The sequence below is a fragment of the Equus caballus genome, chromosome 14 (genome assembly GCF_041296265.1).
Source record: "Equus caballus isolate H_3958 breed thoroughbred chromosome 14, TB-T2T, whole genome shotgun sequence".
Classification (NCBI taxonomy): domain Eukaryota; kingdom Metazoa; phylum Chordata; class Mammalia; order Perissodactyla; family Equidae; genus Equus; species Equus caballus.
In genome coordinates, this window is record NC_091697.1 from 59,461,113 (window position 1) to 59,482,912 (window position 21,800).

A 21,800-nucleotide genomic window follows, 5' to 3' on the forward strand; every position below is an offset into this window, starting at 1 on the left:
AGCCTGAGGGAAACATCTATGCAGGTGAGGGAGTGACAGGGAATATGAGAGACTAGTTTTATACGAGGGGGTTGATAAAATAAATGTATGTCAAGGAAAATGAGAGACATGTTTTTCTCAGTGTCAGAGACGGGAGTTATAAATAAGGAAAGGGAGAAAACTAGAAGAATCCTGTGATGTTGGATTGGAATTGGAGATATTAGTGTCAACTTATGTTTATATATATATGTACACACACATATATATACACAAACACAATAAATGTAGATATAAACTTCTGTGTGTGTATGTAGACACATACATGTTTTCTCTAGCTGTGTCCACTGAGATTGTCTAGGATCAGTGAGATTCCAGTATAACGGGCATACCTAGCATCTAGATCTTGTTGTCTAAATTTCCTTCTCTGCTAAAAGGAACCAGCACTCCTTGGGGAAATGACTGGTCCCTGGACTGGGACAGGGAAAGAAAAAGATGAGCCTGGAATTTCTTGTACTGAAAGCTTAAAGAATGATGAGAATGTGTCAAAAGGACAACAGAACCCAGCTTGGAGGGGCTCTTACTGGCCAAATCAGGAAAACTTTAGTATAAAAACCAAATAATGATAGTAGCAGATTACAACTCATTGAATAAAATAGGAAACTATGAGTTTATACTAATATAAATGAATAAACTGGAAGTTTGATGAGAAATAGCATATTTATAGCATATAAATATAAACAGCATATAGTTTCATAATCTCCCCTGACAAAAATATTATTAATTACAAAGGAGAAAAGTCTCTTTACAGTGGAAATGCTTGATAGGCACCACCTTAATCAAGTGATCATCAGTATCAAGAATATTATCACTAATGGAACAAATTGAAATCATATGCCACATGATAAGATTCAGTGAGAAGAACACAGTGTTACTTCTGTGATATTACATCCCAGAATGTATAACCTGAATCTTATCATAAGGAAACGTCAGACAAATTTAGCCTGCAAAATAACTGCCCTGTAATCTTCAGAAGGTCAAGGTCATGAAAGTCAAAGAGAGACAGAAACTTTTCCACACTGAAGGAGGCTAAAGATATCTAACAAGTAGGGGCCAGCCCCGTGGCATGGTGGCTAAGTTCACACGTTCCACTTCAGTGGCCTGGGGTTTGCTACTTCAGATCCCGGGTGCGGATCTACGCACTGCTTGTCAAGCCAAGCTGTGCTAAGCATCCCACATATAAAGTAGAGGAAGATGGGTAGGAATGTGAGCTCAGGGCCAGTCTTCCCCAGCGAAAAGAGGAGGATTGGTGGCAGATGTCAGCTCAGGGCTAATCTTCCTCAAAAAAAAAAAAAACATATATAACAAATGTAGTGCAAGATTGTGAATTAGATCCTTTTGCTGTATAGAACGTTATTTAGAGAGCTGGCCAAATTTTAATGGAGTCTGGGGATTAGGTGGCTATGATGTATTCACGATGAATTCTGGAGTTTTTGCCTGTGTTGTGGTTACATAGGGGAATGTCGTTTTTTGTAGGAAGTACACATTAAAGTAGTCAGAGTTGATGAGTCAACTTGCTCCCATTTGGTTCAGAAAAAAAATGAACTGAACTTCCAACTTGTTTATGTGATTGTTTGAAAATGTGAAAAAAGTTAATAAAAATTATAGTCTATTTATAAAAAGCCAGGGTTTTTTTCCAGTCATGTTTATAACATTTCTTATGCATAAGTAGGGTGTGTTATTTGTTTTTGTGGATTAAAAATAAAATATGGCATCACTTCCCTTAGGAATGAAAGTAAAATAGTAAGAAGAAAACTAAACCCTTTTTGCCCTACAATTTTGCTCATAGAAGACCTGTGTCTACTTGAGGGTTGCTGACTCTCCCTGGCCCCTCACTACACCATCTTCCACTGAAGTTGTTGCTGTTTGGTTTCAAAAAAGCCGTGACTTCAGAATGGAAAAGAGAAGAGATACTGGACAGCTGGGGAGCTGTGGGAGAAAGGAGTGTGTGTGTGTGTGTGTGTGTATTTATGTATGTATGTATGTGAGAGCTTTTGTGTACACTGTTACACACGCTTTTATACTTCAGTCCTGGAACTGGTGTATGTTTGTCCCTTTCCTCTCTCTAGCAAATTGCGTCTTGATTCAGAGGTTGGACATACATAGTTCCCTCAGCCTGGAATGTCTTTCTAGCCCTCCCGCTCTTCTTCTTTCACCTTAACTCCTCTGCTTTTTTTAAAGTAGTCTCAACTTAAACGTCACTTCCTTGATCTCTCTAGACTAAGTTAAGTCCTTTCTTGGGCAATTTACTTAAGCATCTTGGTTCGTTAACCTCTTCATCTGTAAAATGGGCGTAATCATAGTACCTACTCCGTAGAGTTGTTATGGGGACTAAAAGAGTAAACATATGTAAAACAGAGTAGTACCTTGCCAGATGGTAAGTGCTATATGAGTTAGAAGGTGCTATCATTATTTTATTAGACATATTTAAAATATATATTTCATTATACATATTTGTCTAATTATTTGTTAAATGTCTGTTTCCCATGTTAGATTCTTAGTTCCATGAGGAAAAGGACTGTCTTTTATTCACCTCTATTTACCAGTTCTTGTTACACATAGTAATCAAATACTTTTGTTGACTGATAAAATGGTAGTTGGTAATTATGGATAAGTCAGGCCAACTGGATTTTGACTCTAAGTGTATTATAGCCTTACTAACTTTTATAACCTTGGTGAAGTTACTTAACCTCTCTGGGCTTCAGATTTGTCATTAGTAAAATTGGATTATAATATCTACCACACTGAGTATTATAGAAAATATACTTAAAGGCCTAGTATTTTGTTGGTGGTCAATAAGTAGTAAAATTATTAAGATGTGGCCAAGAATATCCATACTAAAAATGCCAATATTTTAAGCAGGTGTTTAAATGAAATAATATAAATAGACATATCTAGTGAAGTTCCTGATTCCAGAGTAGGCATTCGATTATGTTAACTCCCTTACTTTAACTTTTTTCCTGATAATATTTATAACTACAAATCAGCAACCATATGCTAGTTTTCTAGACATTGTTTAGGACGCTTAATATGTTTATTTATATATAAGTATACAATCACACACACCCACACTCCTTACATGTCATGAATAATCTACTCACTAGATAGAGTTTTTCTCCACATTAAACAAATAAGGCTTAGAGAGGTCAAGTAGCTTGCCCAAGGAGCCAGGATTTAAATTTAGGTCTGTTTAGTTTTAAGCCCTTGTTTTCACTTTACTATACTGTCTCTTTACATTTTTGGTTAGAGATGATTTTGGAATTACCAGAGTTCTCTTTTTTAATGCCTTGGTGATGATGGCAACTATAAAACAATTAGTCTTCAAAAAATTGTGATTGCAATCAGATTACTTCTTCTTAAAACCTACCTTAGATATTTACATGGAAGAGTGGACATACTGGTGTCTGTGATCAAGCACTGGATTACTTTTAGGAGTATCAAAGACCGTAATGGATTGCAACTTTGATAGTTGTGAGCAGTGAAACCTCTAGAACCTTTTGGGGGGGAGGAGGAAAGCAAGAGGCATAAAGAAAAATAAATAGAAATATATTCTTCTTCCATACTAGACTGCACAACCTTCTGGTCCTGAGCTTAGCTCTTATTAAAAATTGAACTATTCAATACATAAATACATTCTCACCTATCTCCACCTCCTCCTAGGGGGATGTCTGTCCACCTTCTGATGTATAGCAGCGCGGGTCTCTCATGCATCCTGAGGTGCTGTGTGGATATCCTTAGTTGACCGATGAATGTCCAATTAGTTGTAGTTCGAAGGGGGAGAGACAAAGAAAACTGCTCACTCTGCCATGTTACTGACGTCACCCATAAATACATTCTCATTTTAGAAAATTAAACTTACATATGTGTACGTATAGTAAAATATTAAAGTCTCATGCATTTCTCCTCCCATCCCTACATCTCTCCCCAGAAGTATTTTTCTATAAAAATGTCACTTATGTTAACTTGTAATGAGTATGCTGTTATATTTAAGTGGATAAACATTTTTAAATTTCTCAGTTTTAATTTCTAATATGGGAAAATATTGATATAACTCACATAAACAAAAGCCCTTTGATGTCCTTAATAATTTTTAAGAACATAAAGAGGTTTTGAGACCAAATAATTTGAAAATTGCTGCAGTGTATTATTTGTTTACTAGTATTGAACATTGTGTAGACCATAGTAATACAGAAAAATTCCCATGATTTAATAATGTGGTAAGAAAAGCACAATACAAACTCCACAAATAATATAATTATTAGATGAAGAATAGAAAAGAATACTGGAGAAAATATAGTCAAATGCACATAGTAATTATATTAAGATTATATTATTTTGAATGATTTCATCTTTAGTTTTTCCAAAGGTGTTTTTTTACTATAATTAAATTTGTATATGGTGGAAAATCTGCTGAAATATGAAGAGGAATGATAATATCTCTATTTCAGAAACTTTGTAGTGATGCTCAAGTTAAAGTCTTTGGGAAATGCTGCCAACTGAAACCTGGAGGAGACAGTTCTTCCTCTTTGGATAGTTCTATGACTTCATCTTCTGATGTAAAAGACCAGTGTCCTAAGTACCAGGTAAGATCACTGATGTCATTTATTTATTCATTCATTCTCAAATATTTTTGACTACCTCCGAAGTGTTGTGCACCATCCTAGGGACTGCGGATATATAACAGGGACTAGTCGTTACCCTCCTGGAGCTTATATTGTAGATAGGGAAACAGATAATTAAACGACTCAGTTTATGAACTTTGATAAATTTTAGGAGAGGGGAAGTACAGAGAGCTATGGACATAGGTAATGAGGGTATTTTCTCCATCTTTTATTTCCCAATTCAGATTTTTTGGGCTACCAGAATAATTTCTTATTTTATATACTTTGTAATTATAGAAATATAAAGATAAGTATAAAATAATACAGTTCAGCTATAGTATGAAATTAAAGTATGATTGGAAATATACACAATCAGAAGTGTACATTTTTATTTTTCAAAAGTAATGTGGCTCTTCTAAAATAGAGAATTAAATCAGTAACTACATAGTAACTTCTATATAAACTCGTTTTATGTAAGATTGGTGTTTGGTTTCATACTAATAAACAAATGTCATCTGATGTGAATTTATTTGTGTCATCCAGGCTTGCATGAATGAATCACAAGTATTTTATATTTAGCAGTACCAAAATAGCATCCTGGGCTTTTTAATTATTTGTAATTATGTAATTGTGTTTGGATGGAAATTGACCCCTATACCATAACAAGAGCTCTGAAGTTATTAAAATCCAGATATTAGGAGGTACTGCATAGTTCCTCCTGTCCTTCTCTATTCCTCCTCCACCTTAGGCATGATACCTTAACAAGTTCCTAATAGTGCTATGCTATGTAACATCATCATACTTAAGCAAATTTGGATGTTTTTGAATTTGATCAATTGTGCAAACTTGCTTTTCTTCCCAATATAATGCAGTTAAAAATGAATGTTAGCAAACGGATCCAGATTGTAGAAACCCTGAAGCAATGAGTGATTGTAATCTCATTTTGCATCACAATCACTAGAGATTTTTTTTTAAAGTACAGATTCATAGGTCATGCGTCCAGATACTCTGATAGTAGGTTCAGTATGGTACTGGAAATCTGCTTTTTTAACAAGAAACCATTGAATTATTGTAGCATATAGTTCACTGCACTTGATAAATTGTGATTTTAGATAATAAGGACATTATCTTTGATTTACAGAGATTATTAGCTTCCAGCAATGAGTACTTACAAAAAGTACTCTTAAATAAGAGCCTTAAAAAAAGGCATTAGAGATAATAGCATTTTCTTAATGATAACCTTTATAAATAGATTGTCACATTAAAGTATATAACATACCAGTAACATTCATGATTATTATTTGGTATATATTAGAGCAGGCAAAGAGAACCTTTAATAACAAACTATATGGTCTCTTAAAATTTAAACACCAATTTTTTACTGCATTTTGGTTTCTGAGGGTTCTTTCCTATTTATAATAGTAAAATCTATAAGTGCCTTGATATTTAAATTCATATATCTGGCTTAATATAAGAAATACTAATTTTAGTCAGACTAAGAATGAAGTTAGATGTGTTACAGCAAAAACAAGCTTGTAAGAGAAGGCTCTCATTTCTCTCATTAGCCGGAAGCAATTTAGGTTGCCAAGTCTGATTGGCAGTGATCTTTAAAAAAAAAAAAAAAAAACTACTTGATCATTAAATTATTCTACTCTATTTCTAAAATGTTCTTGATATCCAAACCTCTGTGCCTTGAGATAAAAATTTTATCTTAACCAAATCACAAGAATGGATGGATTGCTTATTTTTACTAACCTAGGTATATCAGAAGTGATTTTTTTCCTTAAAAATTAGCTTTGTGCCTTTATTAAAACAAAATTTAGACTACAGCACTAAGAAAAAACAATATATAAATGATTATATATAAAAACCAATATAAAAAGTTATGTATAGTGAAATGGATTGCTATTTGAAGATGTCTTTTTTAAGAAAGATGACAAAATGTAAATATATAGATTTTTAAAACCCAAATAGGCAATACATAAGCAAAAGAATAAAAGAATCACATTATGAAAAGAAAAATAGTGTGCAGATATATTCGCTGGCCTCCACTTGCAAAAAGGGGATCCTTGTCACTTTGTTATTATCGTCAGAAGAATCTTTTAAGTATTTTAAAAAACTGATTCCTGGTTTTCCGTGATGGACTGGATTTGTGAAATTTGTGAATAATTTTCATTTACTATCTTAGACAATCCTGTTATTTAGGTCATCTTCCTCATCAGTTGTTTTATTATATAATTGTATCAGTTAGGAATTGCACTGGGACACCTTTAAAACAATGGCTTAAACAAATTAGGAATTATTTTCCTCATATGACAAGAAGTCCGGAGGTTGGCCATAATAGATATGGTATATGGGCTTCAAGATGGCCTCAAGAGACCAAGTCTCCCTATCTTTATACTTAGCCAGAATTAATGTGTAATTTGTTGCCTTGTGGTCCTCATATGGCATTTCCATCTCCAGTGACTTCCATTTATATCTCATTGACCAGGCCTGTGTTGAATGCATATAAATGGATAGTTTTGAAAGCTGCTACTCCATGCATTAGTTTAACCCTTTGAATATAGAAACCAACTCTAACTTAGCCTATTTACAAAGGAGGCTCTGAAATGCGATTTTTTTCGGTTGGGCCCATTGCTGCCCTGAAGCAAATTGAACTTCAAAAAATAAGGAATGAGATATTGGTAGGTAATTAGTGATATTTTTCATAGTATCTAAATACTATGAGTATTTGGATGATTGAGTTCAATTTTTAGATTTTTTCTAACTCCTATGAGGACAATTAAAGAATAATGGAAAAGGATAACTTTTAATCAGAGTTATTTGAAAACAAGACATTCTAATGTTTCAAATAAGTCCTTTTTAAAAAAATACAAAATAGTACAAGTTACCCCTTTTATGAATGTCTCTTTTCTACAATAGGAGTGGTAAAAACTGTTCTGCATGTTCGGTAAATTCTGCTTCTTATTGTCCTGAAGAAACACTGCTTATGCATAAGATGTGGTTAAGAATGTGTATTTAAGCATTATTTGTAATAGTGGAAACCTAAAAGTGACCTAAATGCCTGTCAGTAAGGGGAACTGCTTGATAAACTGTGGTATTTTCATAGTAGAATACTATGCAGCTCTTAAAAGTAATCTGTGTATAACAAAATGGTTAGATCTGTAAGAAATTGTGAAATGAAGAAAGTCAAGCTGCAGAACAGTGTGTACAATATAGAATCAGTTTTTTTAAAAACCCATTATGCAGGATATCTATAGCAAAGGAATTTTTAATAAAAATTAATATTTGAAATAGTTACAAGGTTTTAAATTCTGCAGTTTTATGAATGTTATGATTATTGTTTAGGGTTCCCGGTGCTCTTCTGATGCCAATATGCTTGGAGAGATGATGTTTGGCTCAGTAGCAATGAGCTACAAAGGATCCACCTTAAAAATTCATCAGATCCGGTGAGGGATTTTCTGATATTTCTTAAGGAATCCATTTTAGAATATTTAATTTTTTTGAAGATGAGAAAATTTCTTATAGTCTTCACTCAGGTTGCGTATGTCAGATACTCAGTTTATGATATTCTGTAGGTTTAGTGCTGCTTCATGGCTGTTGTCACTATGCTGTGAAATCTGTGACTTGCACATTTTTATTTATTATTAATTGAAAAAGTCCTTGTGTTTTAGTTTTGATATCTTTCTGTCCCTCCCTTTTTCTTCATAGTTCCCCTCCACAGCTTATGCTCAGCAAAGTTTTTACTGCACGGACTGGCAGCAGTATCTGTGGAAGTCTCAATACGTAAGTAGTTATGGATGCAGGGAGAAATGAATTATTCAAGACGTGCAGAGTATGAAAAAGTAACAGACTCCTCTCAGGATTGCAGCTTAAATGCAGATTTTCTTCCATCTCTTAATTTTGAAAGTTTATAAAGGCCAAATTTTTTCTCTCAGCTTTATTGCGATATAATTGATGTGCAACATTGTGTAAATTTAGGTGTAACACATGTTAATTTGGTACATTTATATTTTGCAAAATGGTTACCACCATAGCATTAGCTAACAACTCCATCCTCTCACATAATTACCATTGCTTTTTTATGGTGACAATATTTAAGATTTACTCTCTTAGCAACTTTCAAGTATATAATAAAGTATTATTTTAGCTATAGTCAGCATGCTGTACATTAAATCCCTAGAAGTTGTGAATCACATAACTGAAGTTTGTTGTACCCTTTGACTATTCTCTCTCCATTCCCCCACCCAGCCCCTGGTAACCACCACTCTGCTCTCTGTTTTGCTGAGTTTGGCTTTTTTAGATTCCATATGTAAGTGATACCATGTAATATTTGCCTGTCTCTATCTAACTTATTTTACTTAGCGTAATCCCCTAAAGGTTCATTCAAATGGTAGTAAATGGCAAGGTTTCTCTCTTTTCTCATGGATGAATAACATCCATTGTATATATTTATGACTTTTTTTAATCTATTCGTCTAGTGACAGACAAATTGTTTCCTTATATTGGCTATTGTCAGTAATGCTGCATTGAACATGAGAGTGCAGATATCTCTGAGATCCTTATTTGAATTCCTCTGGATAAATTCCCAGGAGTGATATTGCTGGATCATATGGTAGTTCTATTTTTAATTTTTTGATGACCTTCCATACTGCTTTCCATAGTGGCTGTATCAATTTACATTCTCAGCAGCAGGGCACAAGGGTTCCCTTTTTTCCACACCCTCGCCAGCACTTGATAGCTCTTGTCTTTTTGATGATAGCCATTCTAACAATCATGAAGTGATAACCTCGTGATTTTGATTTGCATTTCCCTGATGATTAGTGATGTTGAGCACCTTTTCGTGCACCTGTTGGCCGCTTGTATGTTATTGGGGAAGCTGTCTTTTCATTTCTTCTGAATATTCAGAGAAACTATTCATTTTTCAGTCAAGTTTGTTTTTCTGCCATTGATTTGTTTGAGTTAAATATATATCTATATCCCTTATCAGGTAAATGATTTGTGAGTACATTCTCCCATTCCATAGTTGCCTTTTCATTTTGTTGATTGTTTCTTTTGCTGTGCAGAAGCTTTTTAGTTTGATGTAGTCCCACTTATGTATTTCTGCTTTTGTTGCTTGTGCTTTTGGTGTCATAGCCAGCAAATTGCTGCCAAGACCAATGTCAAGGACCTTTTTTCCTGTGATTTTTTCCTAGGAGTTTTATGGTTTTGAGTCTTATGTTTGTCTTTAATCCATTTCAAGTTTATTTTTGTGAGTGGTGTAAGATAGGATTCCAGTTTCATTCTTCTGCATGTGGTTATCTGGTTTTTCCAACACCATTTATTGAAGAAAATCTTTTTTCCTCATTGAGTATTCTTGGCTCCCTTATCAAATATTAGGGGTTTGTTTTGGGCTTTCAGTTCTCTTCCATTGGTCTATGTGTCTATTTTTGTGCCAGTACCGTACTATTTTGATTACTGTAGCTTTGTAGTATAGTTTGAAATCCAGGAGTGTGATGCCTCTAGCTTTGTTCTTTTTAGGATTGCTCTGGCTATTTGGGATCTTTTGTGGCTCCATACAAATTTGAGAATTGTTTGTCTATTTCTGTAAAAAATGCCATTGGAATTTTGATAGAGATTGCATTGAATCTATAGATGGCTTTGGGTAGTATGGACATTTTAACACTATTCGTTCTTATGATTCATGAACATGGAATATTTTTCCATTTGTGTCTTCTTCTATTTCTTTCATCAAAGCCTTGTAGTTTTTGGTGTGCAAGTCTTATACCTCCTTGGTTAAATTTATTCCTAAGTATTTTATTGTTTTTGATGCTATTGTGAACAGAAGTTTTTTCTTTATTTATAGAAGTGCAACTGTTTTCTGTATGTTGACTTTGTATCTTGCAGCTTTACCGAATTCATTCTAGCAGTTTCTGGGTGGAGTCTTTAGGATTTTCTGTATATAAAAATTAGATCACCTGCAAACAAAGGCAGTTTTACTTCTGTCTTTCCTATTTGGATGCCTTTTATTTCTTGCCTAATTCCTCTGGCTAGTACTTCCAGTACTGTGTTGAACAGGAGTGGTGAGAGTGGGCCTTCCAGTCTTGTTCTTGATCTTAGACGAAAAGCTGTCAACCTTTCACCATTAAGTATGATGTTGGCTGTGGATTTTTCTCATCTATGGCCTTTATTGTATTGAAATATGTTCCTTCTATAGCCACTTTGTTGAAGATTTTTCTCATGAAAAGGAGGTTGTATTTTGTTAAATGCTTTTTCTGCATCTATCAAGATGATCGTATCGTTTTTCTTTTTCATTCTGTTAATGTGGTGTAGCCAATTTATTGCTCTGGCTTTGCATATATTGAACTATCCTTGCTTCCCAGGAATAAATCCCACTTGATCATGATGAATGGTCCTTTTAATGTGCTGTTGAATTTGGTTTGCTAATATTTAGTTGAGAATTTTTACATCTATGTTCATTAGGGATATTGTCTGTAATTTTTTTCTCTTGTGGTGTCCTTATCTGGCTTTGGTGTCAGGGTAATGTGCTTCATAAAATGAGTTTGAGAGTGTTCCCTCCTTTGATTTTTGGAAGTATTTGAGAAGGATTAATGTTAATTCTTCTTTAAATGTCTGGTAGAATTTACCACAGTGAAACCATCTGGTCTTTGCTTTTCTGTGTTGGGAGGTTTTTGATTACTGATTCGGTCTCCTGACTCCTTATTGTCTGTTAAGATTTTCTATTTATGATTCAGTCTTGATAGGTTGTATGTTTCTAGGAATTTATCCATTTCTTCTAGGTTATCCTGTTTGTTGGCATATAATTATTCATAGTATTCTTTCATGATTCTTTTTATTTCTGTGGTTTTAGTTTTTAACGTCTCCTCTTTCATTTCTGATTTTAATTATTAGAGTCCTCTTTCTTTTTTTTTTTTCTAAGGTAGTCTAGCCACTTGTCAGTTTTGTGTATCTTCAGTTAACCAGCTTTTGGTTTTATTGATCTTTTCTATTATTTTTCTGATCTCTTTCATTTATTTCCCCTCTGATCTTTGTCATTTCTTTCTTTCTGCTAACTTTGTTCTTTTTCTAGTTCTTTGAGGTGTAAAGTGAGGTTGTTTGAGATCTTTCTTGTTTCTTAATGTAGGTATTTATTACTATAAACTTCCCTCTTAAAACTGCTTTTGCAATATCCCATAGATTTTGATATTCTGTGCTTCCATTTTCATTTGTTTCAAGATATTTTCTGATTCTCCTTCTGAGTTCTTCTTTGACCCGTTGGTTGTTCAGGAGTGTGTTGTTTAATCTCCACATATTTGTGAATTTTCCAGCTTTCCTCCTGTTATTGATTTCCAATTTCATACCATTGTGGCCAGAAAAGATACTTGGTATGATTTCGGTCTTCTTAAATTTGCTAAGACTTGTTTTGTGATTTATCATGTGATCTGTCCTGGAAAATGTTCCATGTGCATTTGAGAATGTGTATTGTGCTACTGTTGAGTGGAATATTCTGTGTATATCTGTTAGTTCCATTTGGTCTAAAGTATAGTTCAAATACAGTGTTTCTGTGTGGATGGTCTATCCATTGTTGAAAGTAGGGTACTGAAGTCCTCTACTATTATTGCATTGTTGTCTGTTTCTTCCTTTAGTTCTGTTAGTATTTGCTTAATATGTTTAGGTGCTCTAATGTTACGTGCATATATATTTATGATTGTTATATCTTCTTGATGAATCGTTTCCTTTATCATTATATGACCATGTTTTTCTCTTGTTACCATTTTTGACTTAAAGTCTATTTAGTCTGATGTAAGTATAGCTACTCCTGGTCTCTTTTGGTTTCCACTTGTATGAAATATCTTTTCCTGTCCCTTTACATTGAGCCTATGTGGTCCTTAAAGCTGAAGTGAGTCTCTTGTAGGCAGCATATTGTTGGGTCTTGTTTTCTTATCCATCCAGCCTCTCTGTGTATGGAGACCAGATTGCTTCCTCGTTTGAGTTTAATTGAAGAACAGGAAATGTGGTTTCTCTTTCTCTAATTTGCTAGAAGCTATATCAGGAGGTAAAATGTTGAATGCATTTCCATGTTAGGTTGACATGCTGATTTTCCATTTTGCAGTGCCATACTGAGTTAACATCTGTAGATTGTGCTCTTCAGTTTTCAGATCCTCTGCAGAATTAATCATACAGTCAGGAGTGGCCTAGGTCAGCCATATGGTGGGCACAGAGATATTACAAGTTGTTAGTGCCAAGAGTAGAATAGCAAAGCTGAAACAAGGGAAGGCCTGATCTCAGGATCATGGGCTACATGCCAGAATGTAGTAAATGATGGACTGGGGCTAGGGTGAGGTGGTGGTGGACCCCAGAAATGGATTCTGCAGGTGCCAAATCAGAACTGGCTAGCCAGAGTCCGTGGGGGTACCCAAAGTCAGAAATAGCAGGAGGTAGGAAGGAGCCTACTCTAAACTGGAGAAATTTTCAGGAGTCTCCCCCTTAATTGTAAATGCTCTAAAAAGACGACTGAGGGGTTTTATTAGCTAAGGTTCTGATACCTGTAGCTCAACTTAAACTTTTCTTTTAGGAAGGAAGGAAAGGGAGAGAGGTTTTTTACAACATCATGGACACTTAAAAAATTTTGATAGCAGGGCCCGCCCGGTGGTGCAGCAGTTAAGTGCGCACGTTCTGCTTTGGCAGCCTGGGGTTCACTGGTTTGGATCTCAGGTGTGGATGTGGCACTGCATGACAAGCCATGCTGTGGTAGGCGTCCCATATATAAAATAGAGGAGGATGGGCATGGATGTTAGCTCAGGGCCAGTCTTCCACAGCAAAAAGAGGAGGATTGGCAGCAGCTAGCTCAGGGCTTATCTTCCTCAAAAAAAATTTTTTTTTGATGCCATAAGTACTGATTGTTTTTTCCTCTTTTTTTTTTTGCTGAGGAAGATTTTAGCTGTACTTCCCTCAATTTCTTCATTTTTTCTAAATTCTAATTGACGGGTTTTTTTTTTTTTTTTTTTTTTGAGGAAGATTAACCCTGAGCTGACTGCTGCCACTCCTTCTCTTTTTGCTGAGGAAGGCTGGCCCTGAGCTAACATCTGTGCCTATCTTCCTCTACTTTATATGTGGGACACCTACCACAGCATGGCTTGACAAGTGGTGCCATGTCCGCACCCGGGATCTGAACCGGTGAACCCCGGGCTGCCAAAGTGGAACATGCGCACTTAACTGCTGTGCCACTGGACCAGCCCCTAATTGACAGTTCTTAAAATCTCTAGGAAGGGTACTTTATATTAAAAGCATAAAGTAGTTTTATTTTTGTTATTCTGGAAAATTTACTAAAAGAAATAATATAAGCCATTTATAATATGTAGACTAAAGATACTTTTTGGATATTTGGTTGATTTTAGTTCTTTTTTTTTTTCCTGCCAGAAGTTTAGAAAACATTTTTAGGTCCAAAATATGAGGGGAAACTTTGTAATTTAAATCAAGGTCAGTAACCTTTTCCTGTAAAGGTCTAGATAGTAAATATTTTTGGCTTTGTGGGCCAGATAGTATGTTGTAGTTTCTCAGCTCTGCCATTATAGCATTAAAGCAACCCTATGCAATACATAAATGAATGGGTGTGGCTCTGTTCCAGTACAACTTTTTTTGCAAAAACAGACAGGAGACTGGATTTAGCCCTCAGAGTATAGTTTGCCAAACTCTGATTTAAAGTATTAATTAGTTTATAGTACTAACAGGGAAACAAAAGTTAAAAAACTGTTTTGCACTTAAATTTCATTGGGATGTACAAAGAATTACCATTAAGAGCATAAAATGATTTTGAAATTTATTTTTTTCTCCTCCTTCTTAGGCTACAAGACAGTCTTGAATTCATCAATCAGGACAACAGTACATTAAAGGCTGATAATAACACAGTTATTAATGGACTACTTGGAAATATAGGTAAATGGTTTGTCTAGTTTTATAAGTTTAAAAAATGTTAACAGTATAACAAGAATTTGCAGTTCTTTCTAAATAATGTAGATCTTATGTAAGACCAAAGAGTTTGAAATACCAGAAGTAGAAAAGGCATTTAAATTGCAAGTATGTATAACATTTGTATTATTTGACAAACATAATTTTCATATATTTGAACATAATATTTATTTTGTATCTGAAAAAAGAGAATTACTGAAGATATATCTAATTTGTTTTTTGTTTTTAACTTTGATGCATCTTTGAAAGGCACTGTCATTGATATAAAAAGCCCTTACTCGCTGTTTTGAATATTTCAGCTGAAGAAGACTGGTATTATACTTTCTCTGTTCTCTCTTCCCTAACCATAAAAGTAATTTTAAAATGGTCCTTATTTTTATGACCTGTAGTTCACATGAGCAGATATTAAAATTTGATGTTCCTTAAAGATTTATTAGAATAACAGCTTATTTACTAATTTGGTTAGTTGATTGTTATTATTTAAGTTCAATATTTTGAAGTGCCAAACATCTTTCTAAAATTTCTGGTCATTTGTTTTATCCTAGAAAGCTTAACTAAATTGCTGCTGACCAAATTTCCAGTCATAAAGAAATGTAGTATATTAAAGAGTGAATGGCAGTTAGAATAGGATGAATATTTGTCTCGTTCCCTGTTTAGTGAGACTTTTTATTTGTAATAATTTTAATAAATATTTATTAGTTATATGTACTAGTAAAAAACAGATTTTTCTTCTACCTTGAACATATAACATTCTATTATTTTTTATAATTTATGTTCATTCTATTGAACAAGTGTTAAGCACCTACTGTGGGTTAGTTTCAGCGTCAGGCATGTACTTTAGAAAGTGCGTATCTTTTATAGAAAACTAGATATTCTGCTTTTTCTTAACTCACTTATTATTTCATTGGTTTTAATAAGGTAAAAATGTGACAAGGAAATAATCTTTTTTTTACTAATTTAACACTTTTCAAAGCTCAAGGGGCTTATTAAAAGCTATTTATTTTAATACGAATCCATTGTCACTTATAAAGATAAATTACACTGTAGATGCTAGGTAAATTCATTTTCTCTGTTTTCATGTAGAATAGGAAATTACTCCATTTAACAAAGTACAGACTTTAAATAATGAACGGCTTTCACTTACTCATTCTTAATTGTGAATCAAGGATATTTGAGCACCATTTCTTTTCTTTCTTTCTTTTTTTTTTTTTAATTGCTTTTTCTCCCCACATACCCCCAGTACATAGTTGTATATTTTAGTTATGGGTCCTTTCTAGTTGTAGCATGTGGGGTGCCACCTCAACATGGCCTGATGACTGGTGCCATTTCCGCACCCAGGATCCAAACTGGTGAAACCCTGGGCCGCGGAAGCAGAGCATGGAAACTTAACCACTCGGCCACGGGGCTGGCCCCCGAGCACCATTTCTTATTTTCTTTAAATTTCCAATTAATCAACAAATACCTATCAAGCACCTGTTATATGCCAAGCACTCTACTAGGCCCTGAGGTACGTTGGTGAAGCAGACACTGTTCCTGCTTCAGTGGATTTATAGTTAGTGGGAATAAGACAGTAACTGTATACAGTATTTGATTCTGTATACAGTATACTGTAGATGATTCTTGGACAGGATTAAGAGCATAGTGTGATAGAAAAGAGGAGGAGCACCTTATTCAGTCCTGGAGAGTCAGGGAAAGCTTCCTTGAATACATGAGGCCTAAGCTTTGAAGGCTTAGCCTGATGGTTGGGGAAAGAAATATTCTATGAAAAAGCAATAGCATGTGCACAGACCTCATAGACTATGGGAGAAAATGTGAATAAATAAGTGTGGATAAAGCAAAGAATAGGAGTAAAGGAAGTGGAAAGAAAGAAAGTGAGCAAGAGCCGGATCACAAAGGGTGCAGTGGGCCACACCGAAGAATTTGGACTTAGGTTTGAGCAGTTAGGTACCAGTGTAAGCAGTGGATCTCAAAATTTATGGTCTCAGGACCCCTTTATACACTTAGAAATTATTGAGGATCACAGAGAGCTTTTGTTTATGTTGGTTACATTTATTGATATATACATTAGAAATTAAAACTGAGAAAATTTAAAAATATTTAGTAATTCATTAAAAAATAACACAACCCCTTTCATATTCGTACAAATAACCTATGTTTTGAAATAACTATTTTCTAAGACAAAAACAAAATTTGATGAGAAGAGTGGCATTGTTTGACATTTTTGCAAATCTCCTTAATGTGTCTGCCTTAATAGTAGACAGCTGGATTCTCATACCTGCTTCTGCATTCAGTCTCTTGTGATAGGTTGTTTTGGTTGAAGTGTATTAAAATCCAGGCTCACACAGATACGTTATTGGAAAAGCTGTGTCCTTACAGACCCCCTGAAAGGGTTGCAGGGACACCCCCCCTCCAGGGGTCTTGGACCACATGTTGAGAACTACTGAACTCTATAGAATTAGATATATGGACAGAAGGCAGAAGAGTTTTGGCTGTGTTTGGATGTTGATGGAAAAGAAAGTTATAAAGAGCATGAGGTTAAGAGGTGGAGGTAATACTTGGTAAAGTAAGATTTCTGAAGGTCCTAGCTGATGTAGAAGAACTAGTTTTGTAAGGGATGGAGGGAAGGACCTTTCAGGTTTTTTTACTGAATAAGTCCCTAGCACATAGTAAGGTTTGAATAATGTTACCTGTTACTGCTCAGGCAGGAAGGATGCAAGGATGGGTGAGAATTAAGTTTGGAGATAGGGTGTTGTCAAAGGAGAGTTACAATCTGATGAATTCTGTGTGTGTACACACGTCTGAACCTGCATCTGCACACAGTAAGAGACAGTCATATGCTGAGAGTAAGGAAGAGGTGGGTAGGGAAGGAGTTTAGAGAGAGTGGATAAATTTTAAAGTAAGTAGGGAGATCTGAGGACCTGAACAATGAAACATGGATGGATTGCTGTACATACACTATAATTACAGGAGTTCTTGTTATAGAAAAGTATCTATTAGAAATTTGAAAAATACATTTTTAACTTTTTAAAACAGAGAGCCCCCTATTCTCTTCTGGGTAAACCTCCTAGATAGCTGTTTAGGCCATGTTGCTTAAGCATAACTGACAAGTAACCCAGCTACTTGCTTCCAGGCTATAATGTTGCCCTTTTTGGGTCTTGAGACTCTGTTTTCTCTTGGTCAAGTATGTGGCAGCCACTTTTCTTGGACAGATGGGAACCTGGCCCTGATGGGGCATTCCTGCTTCTATTCCTGCTTCTCCTGGTCTAGGAACTTTGATTTCTTCCATTACTTTATAACTAATTACTAGATTAGAAAAACGAATTTTCATACTTATTTGTCAGTAGATCCCTTTTATGTATTTGCTCTTTGTTGTATGTTGTGTTCTATTTTCTCAGCCAAATGGTTAGGGGGTTTTTCCTTTACTGCAGTTGCAGGAAAATACTGTAATCTTAAAACTGACTTTTTAAAAGATAAATTTATTTAACAAATGTCAAATTATATGGATAACATTACTGTGCTTTTTTGAATCTTTAAAAACATCACTGTAGATTAGAAAGGATTGAAGATTTATAATAGTTTTTACCTTGTATAGAGGAAGCTTATTTTTATTATATACAGATTTATTAGTAAATACGCAGGAAATTATGTTTGACATAAGCCATGACCAGAAGGAAACCTTTCTGTTTCAAAAAAGCGAAGCCAGCTTGAATTACTCTTAGTTAGTTTAAAAGTTTCCATCCGTATCTCTTGGTCTGCTTTTGTGCTGCCTTAGCTCACCCTTTATTCCTGACGCATTGTGGCTTCTCTAACAGCCCTCTTTCATATGTATTTTACGTTTCTGCCATGTAGGTCTTTCACAGTTCTGCAGCCCCAGGCGGGCATTCTCTGAACAGGGTCCGCTCCGCCTGATCAGGAGCGCCTCTTTCTTTGCAGGTTTGCGATGTGCTGTGTGGGTAGACTAGTTGGTGTGCCCAAGAGGCTAGAATCTGTAGTTAAGCTGTGGAAACAAGGGAGTGTATAAATGCAATTGGAGAGGAGTGGTTAAGAAAACATTGCTTAGGAAGTGTAAGAACTTCCTTCCTTTCTATTGAATATGTTCTTAAAATTTCTAGAAACTTTAGGTTATCAGTGGAATTGACATTTCCATGAAATTTTAGTTTGTCATTTCTTATTTCATTATGTAGTAATGATTTTAACTTTAGAATCCTAAACTGAATTTTGGTATGAAAATTATTTCTTAAAATATCAGTTAGAATTTCTAATGTGACACTATCTTGTTTCCATGGCTGAGTAGCTTTTGTATCATAATTCATCAATTGCAGAAAATATTCTATTATCATAAAATTTGTGATCTACACTATTCCGTAAAATGATTTCTCTTGGAGCTAAGATTTAGATGAACAAGCATTATTATATTGCTTTGTAAAAGGCATATATGAGTATGTTTATCTCATTGAATTGATGGGTGTAGAGTGCGTTCAGGCTTCTGTATCCAGGAAGTTTTATCTAACATCTTATTTTAATTAATATTTATTTTCCTTACAAATATGATATATGAACAATACATATTTATTATAGAAAATTTGAAAAATAGGCAAAAAATACATATTAGCCATCTTGTCAGCCAGAAATAACTTATTTTTTTTTAAAACAAAATTGGGATCATACTACTCACAGTTTTCTTAAAATTTTTATTATGGAGAATTTTTAAACATACATTGATATAAGCAGAATAGTAGAGTGAACTGTCATATACCCATCACTTAGCCTTAGGAACCATTGTTCTTAGTATTCAGTAGCTTTCTTTTTTCCAATTATTAGCATATTGCACATATCCTACTATGTCATTGAATATGCTTCTAAAATACTATTTTAGTCACTTCTTTAGATATTATATCATAGATCGTTTTCATATTATATGTCAAATCTTATGATAGATCTCAAAGCTTGTTCAACTGAATAATAGCTCTTGGTGTTGGGTTTGTGCCATGCTATTGAAAAAAAAATAAAGGAATGCAATGAGATGAGCATGATTTAGTTTGCTATGTAAAAGGAACAACATCAACCTGAATAGCAATGTATTTTATAACTGACAGTTTTATCTTGATTCACAGTTCACAGTAACCCAATGGACATGCCTGGAAGAGAGCTGAATGAGGACAGAGACAGTGGCATAGCACGCTCTGGTAATGCCAGCTTCATGTATTAATACAGTTTTTATGAGATCACTCTTAGCTGACACTGATTTTCTTTTTTATCTTTGCCCTTGCATCCAGTTTTATGTACACAGTTTTTAGTATTGATATTAGTCCTGCAAAAGAATTCTAGAAACAGCAGAGGGAAATATTTTGTATTTGAAAATTTTCATGTTTACTGTTAAATGTGCCTGGTGGAACATGGCCTGGATGAATGCACACTGGCTTAGACTTAGCCATTACAAGAAAAAAGTATTGCTCAAGAGATTGCTTAGATAGCATAGTAGAAAAAACACATTTGCTTATATCTGCTTGCTCTTAACTAGAGTTTAAATTGTCAGACTGTCTCTTGCCCAGAAGAGCTTTGGCATTTTGAACAAAGGTTACACATATTTCTTTCAAATATGGACTCTTCCACAATTTGTCTACCAAACTTTTATTGAAACATGGTGAGGATAAAAAAAAAGTAAAGCTCAGATTCTACCCTTAAGGAGCACAGAGTCTCCTGAGAGAAGAGTCAGGAGAATCGTGTGTCATGGTTCTTTGTGTGATATGTTCTCTGATGGACCTGTACAAAGAGGTTCAGAGAATGGGACCTCACTTAGTCCCGGTAAGGGGAAAGGTGCCAGTAATGCTTTACAGAGGGATAATACTTGAGTTGCGTCTTGAGAAATAAATAGGAGTTATACAGGCGAAGGCAGGGAAGAAGGGCATTCCAGTTAAAAGGAAAAGTGTTTGTCAGGGCCCAGAGATAAGTGTACATGAAAGGAGGAGTAATCTTAGGCTTGAATTATTGTTAGATATGAGAAACTTTATCTTCTGTGGTTATCCATATGTGTTGTTACATTATAAGACTCTGCAATGTAACTTCTTTACGATTCAGTTTTGAGTTATAGATGGGAAGTCCAAACTTACCATCTATTGTAATCCTAGGTATGCATTAGAATAGCAAGAAGTTTCAAAAAAAATTTTCCAGATGCCTGAAGTCTACTCCTGAAGACTCTGATTTAGCCTAGAGAAAGGCTTGGCATCTATATTTGAGAAACAACAAAATGAGAAAGCGCAACACCTGATTCTGATGGACCACTCTAAAATGAAAAGTCTGCATCTTTCACATAATCTCACCCTTCTTGTCTGAGTTTATTTTTGTTCTTAGGAATTAATCTGGAGTATTTTTCTCTTAATACCCTTTGCTTCTGTATAATGTAGAGATTCAGTTTTCTCTTCTGTGGCAGGAATTTAATTCTCATTATTTTATCCAAGATTTTAAGGAGGGTAAATTAATGTCTCTATACTTCATTTTCTTCAACTATAAATTGAAGGGCCTGACTAGATTGATCTGTAAGCCTTCTTCAAGCCATTAAATTCACATATGCCATTTAAGTTAATTGTGTATTTTCGGCTGTATTCTAATAGGGTTATTTTTAATACCAGAATGTAGTAAAACACAGCTTTTCCACATTTTGAGTGGCATTTGAGTTTTCGTTGAAGCCATACCTGGATTAGTTATATGTACTCAGTCTTAGACTACAAAGTTTTATAGTACTAATTGACAAAATGTGGTCTTTTCAAGAAGTAGTGTAGAATTAATTCACTGGTGGTACAGATGTTTGCATGGCACGGAAAGCTCTCCCTTTTATCATTTGTCAGAGAAAATTCAAATGAACAGATCTTCATAATGATAGTCTCTTAGTTTTCAGTCCCCATGTCCAAAATAATATGTCATCTGGTATGTATCTTTTCATAGATGATGATAATACTTCCCTGTTTTTGATTACTTTAATTTTCAGTGTGTGGTTGTAAGCATGAAGATGGGCATCTAAAATATCACTTAAACAAAAGCAAGCCCTTAAGGTCTTTTCCTCTCCAGATCCAGTGGGGAGAAGGAAAGGATCCCTAGTCCAAGTAAAAATACAGGGTTGTAGCTTTTGACCCCCAGTCAAGAAACAGAACTTCTGGATTGCACAGAAGGGGTTTTGTGAAGAAAAGAATTCTCACAGTTAGGGGATTGCAGCAGTTA

General features: G+C 34.7%; 1 protein-coding gene across 6 annotated transcripts in view; it reads left to right on the forward strand.

The window, feature by feature from the left end:
- The window catches only part of FNIP1 (folliculin interacting protein 1), a 129,808-nt gene that overhangs the window by 57,378 nt on the left and 50,630 nt on the right, over positions 1-21,800 (forward strand). For 3 of the 6 annotated variants that reach the window (XM_023617744.2, XM_070234429.1, XM_023617746.2), the window contains 6 exons: positions 4,485-4,619; positions 7,986-8,086; positions 8,349-8,423; positions 14,461-14,552; positions 18,435-18,518; positions 19,700-19,771. In XM_023617744.2, coding sequence (XP_023473512.2) covers positions 4,485-4,619; positions 7,986-8,086; positions 8,349-8,423; positions 14,461-14,552; positions 18,435-18,518; positions 19,700-19,771 — 559 coding nt within the window. The remainder of the gene's footprint in view (positions 1-4,484; positions 4,620-7,985; positions 8,087-8,348; positions 8,424-14,460; positions 14,553-18,434; positions 18,519-19,699; positions 19,772-21,800) is intronic. The other 3 variants (XM_023617745.2, XM_070234431.1, XM_070234430.1) reach the window with 1 other exon arrangement.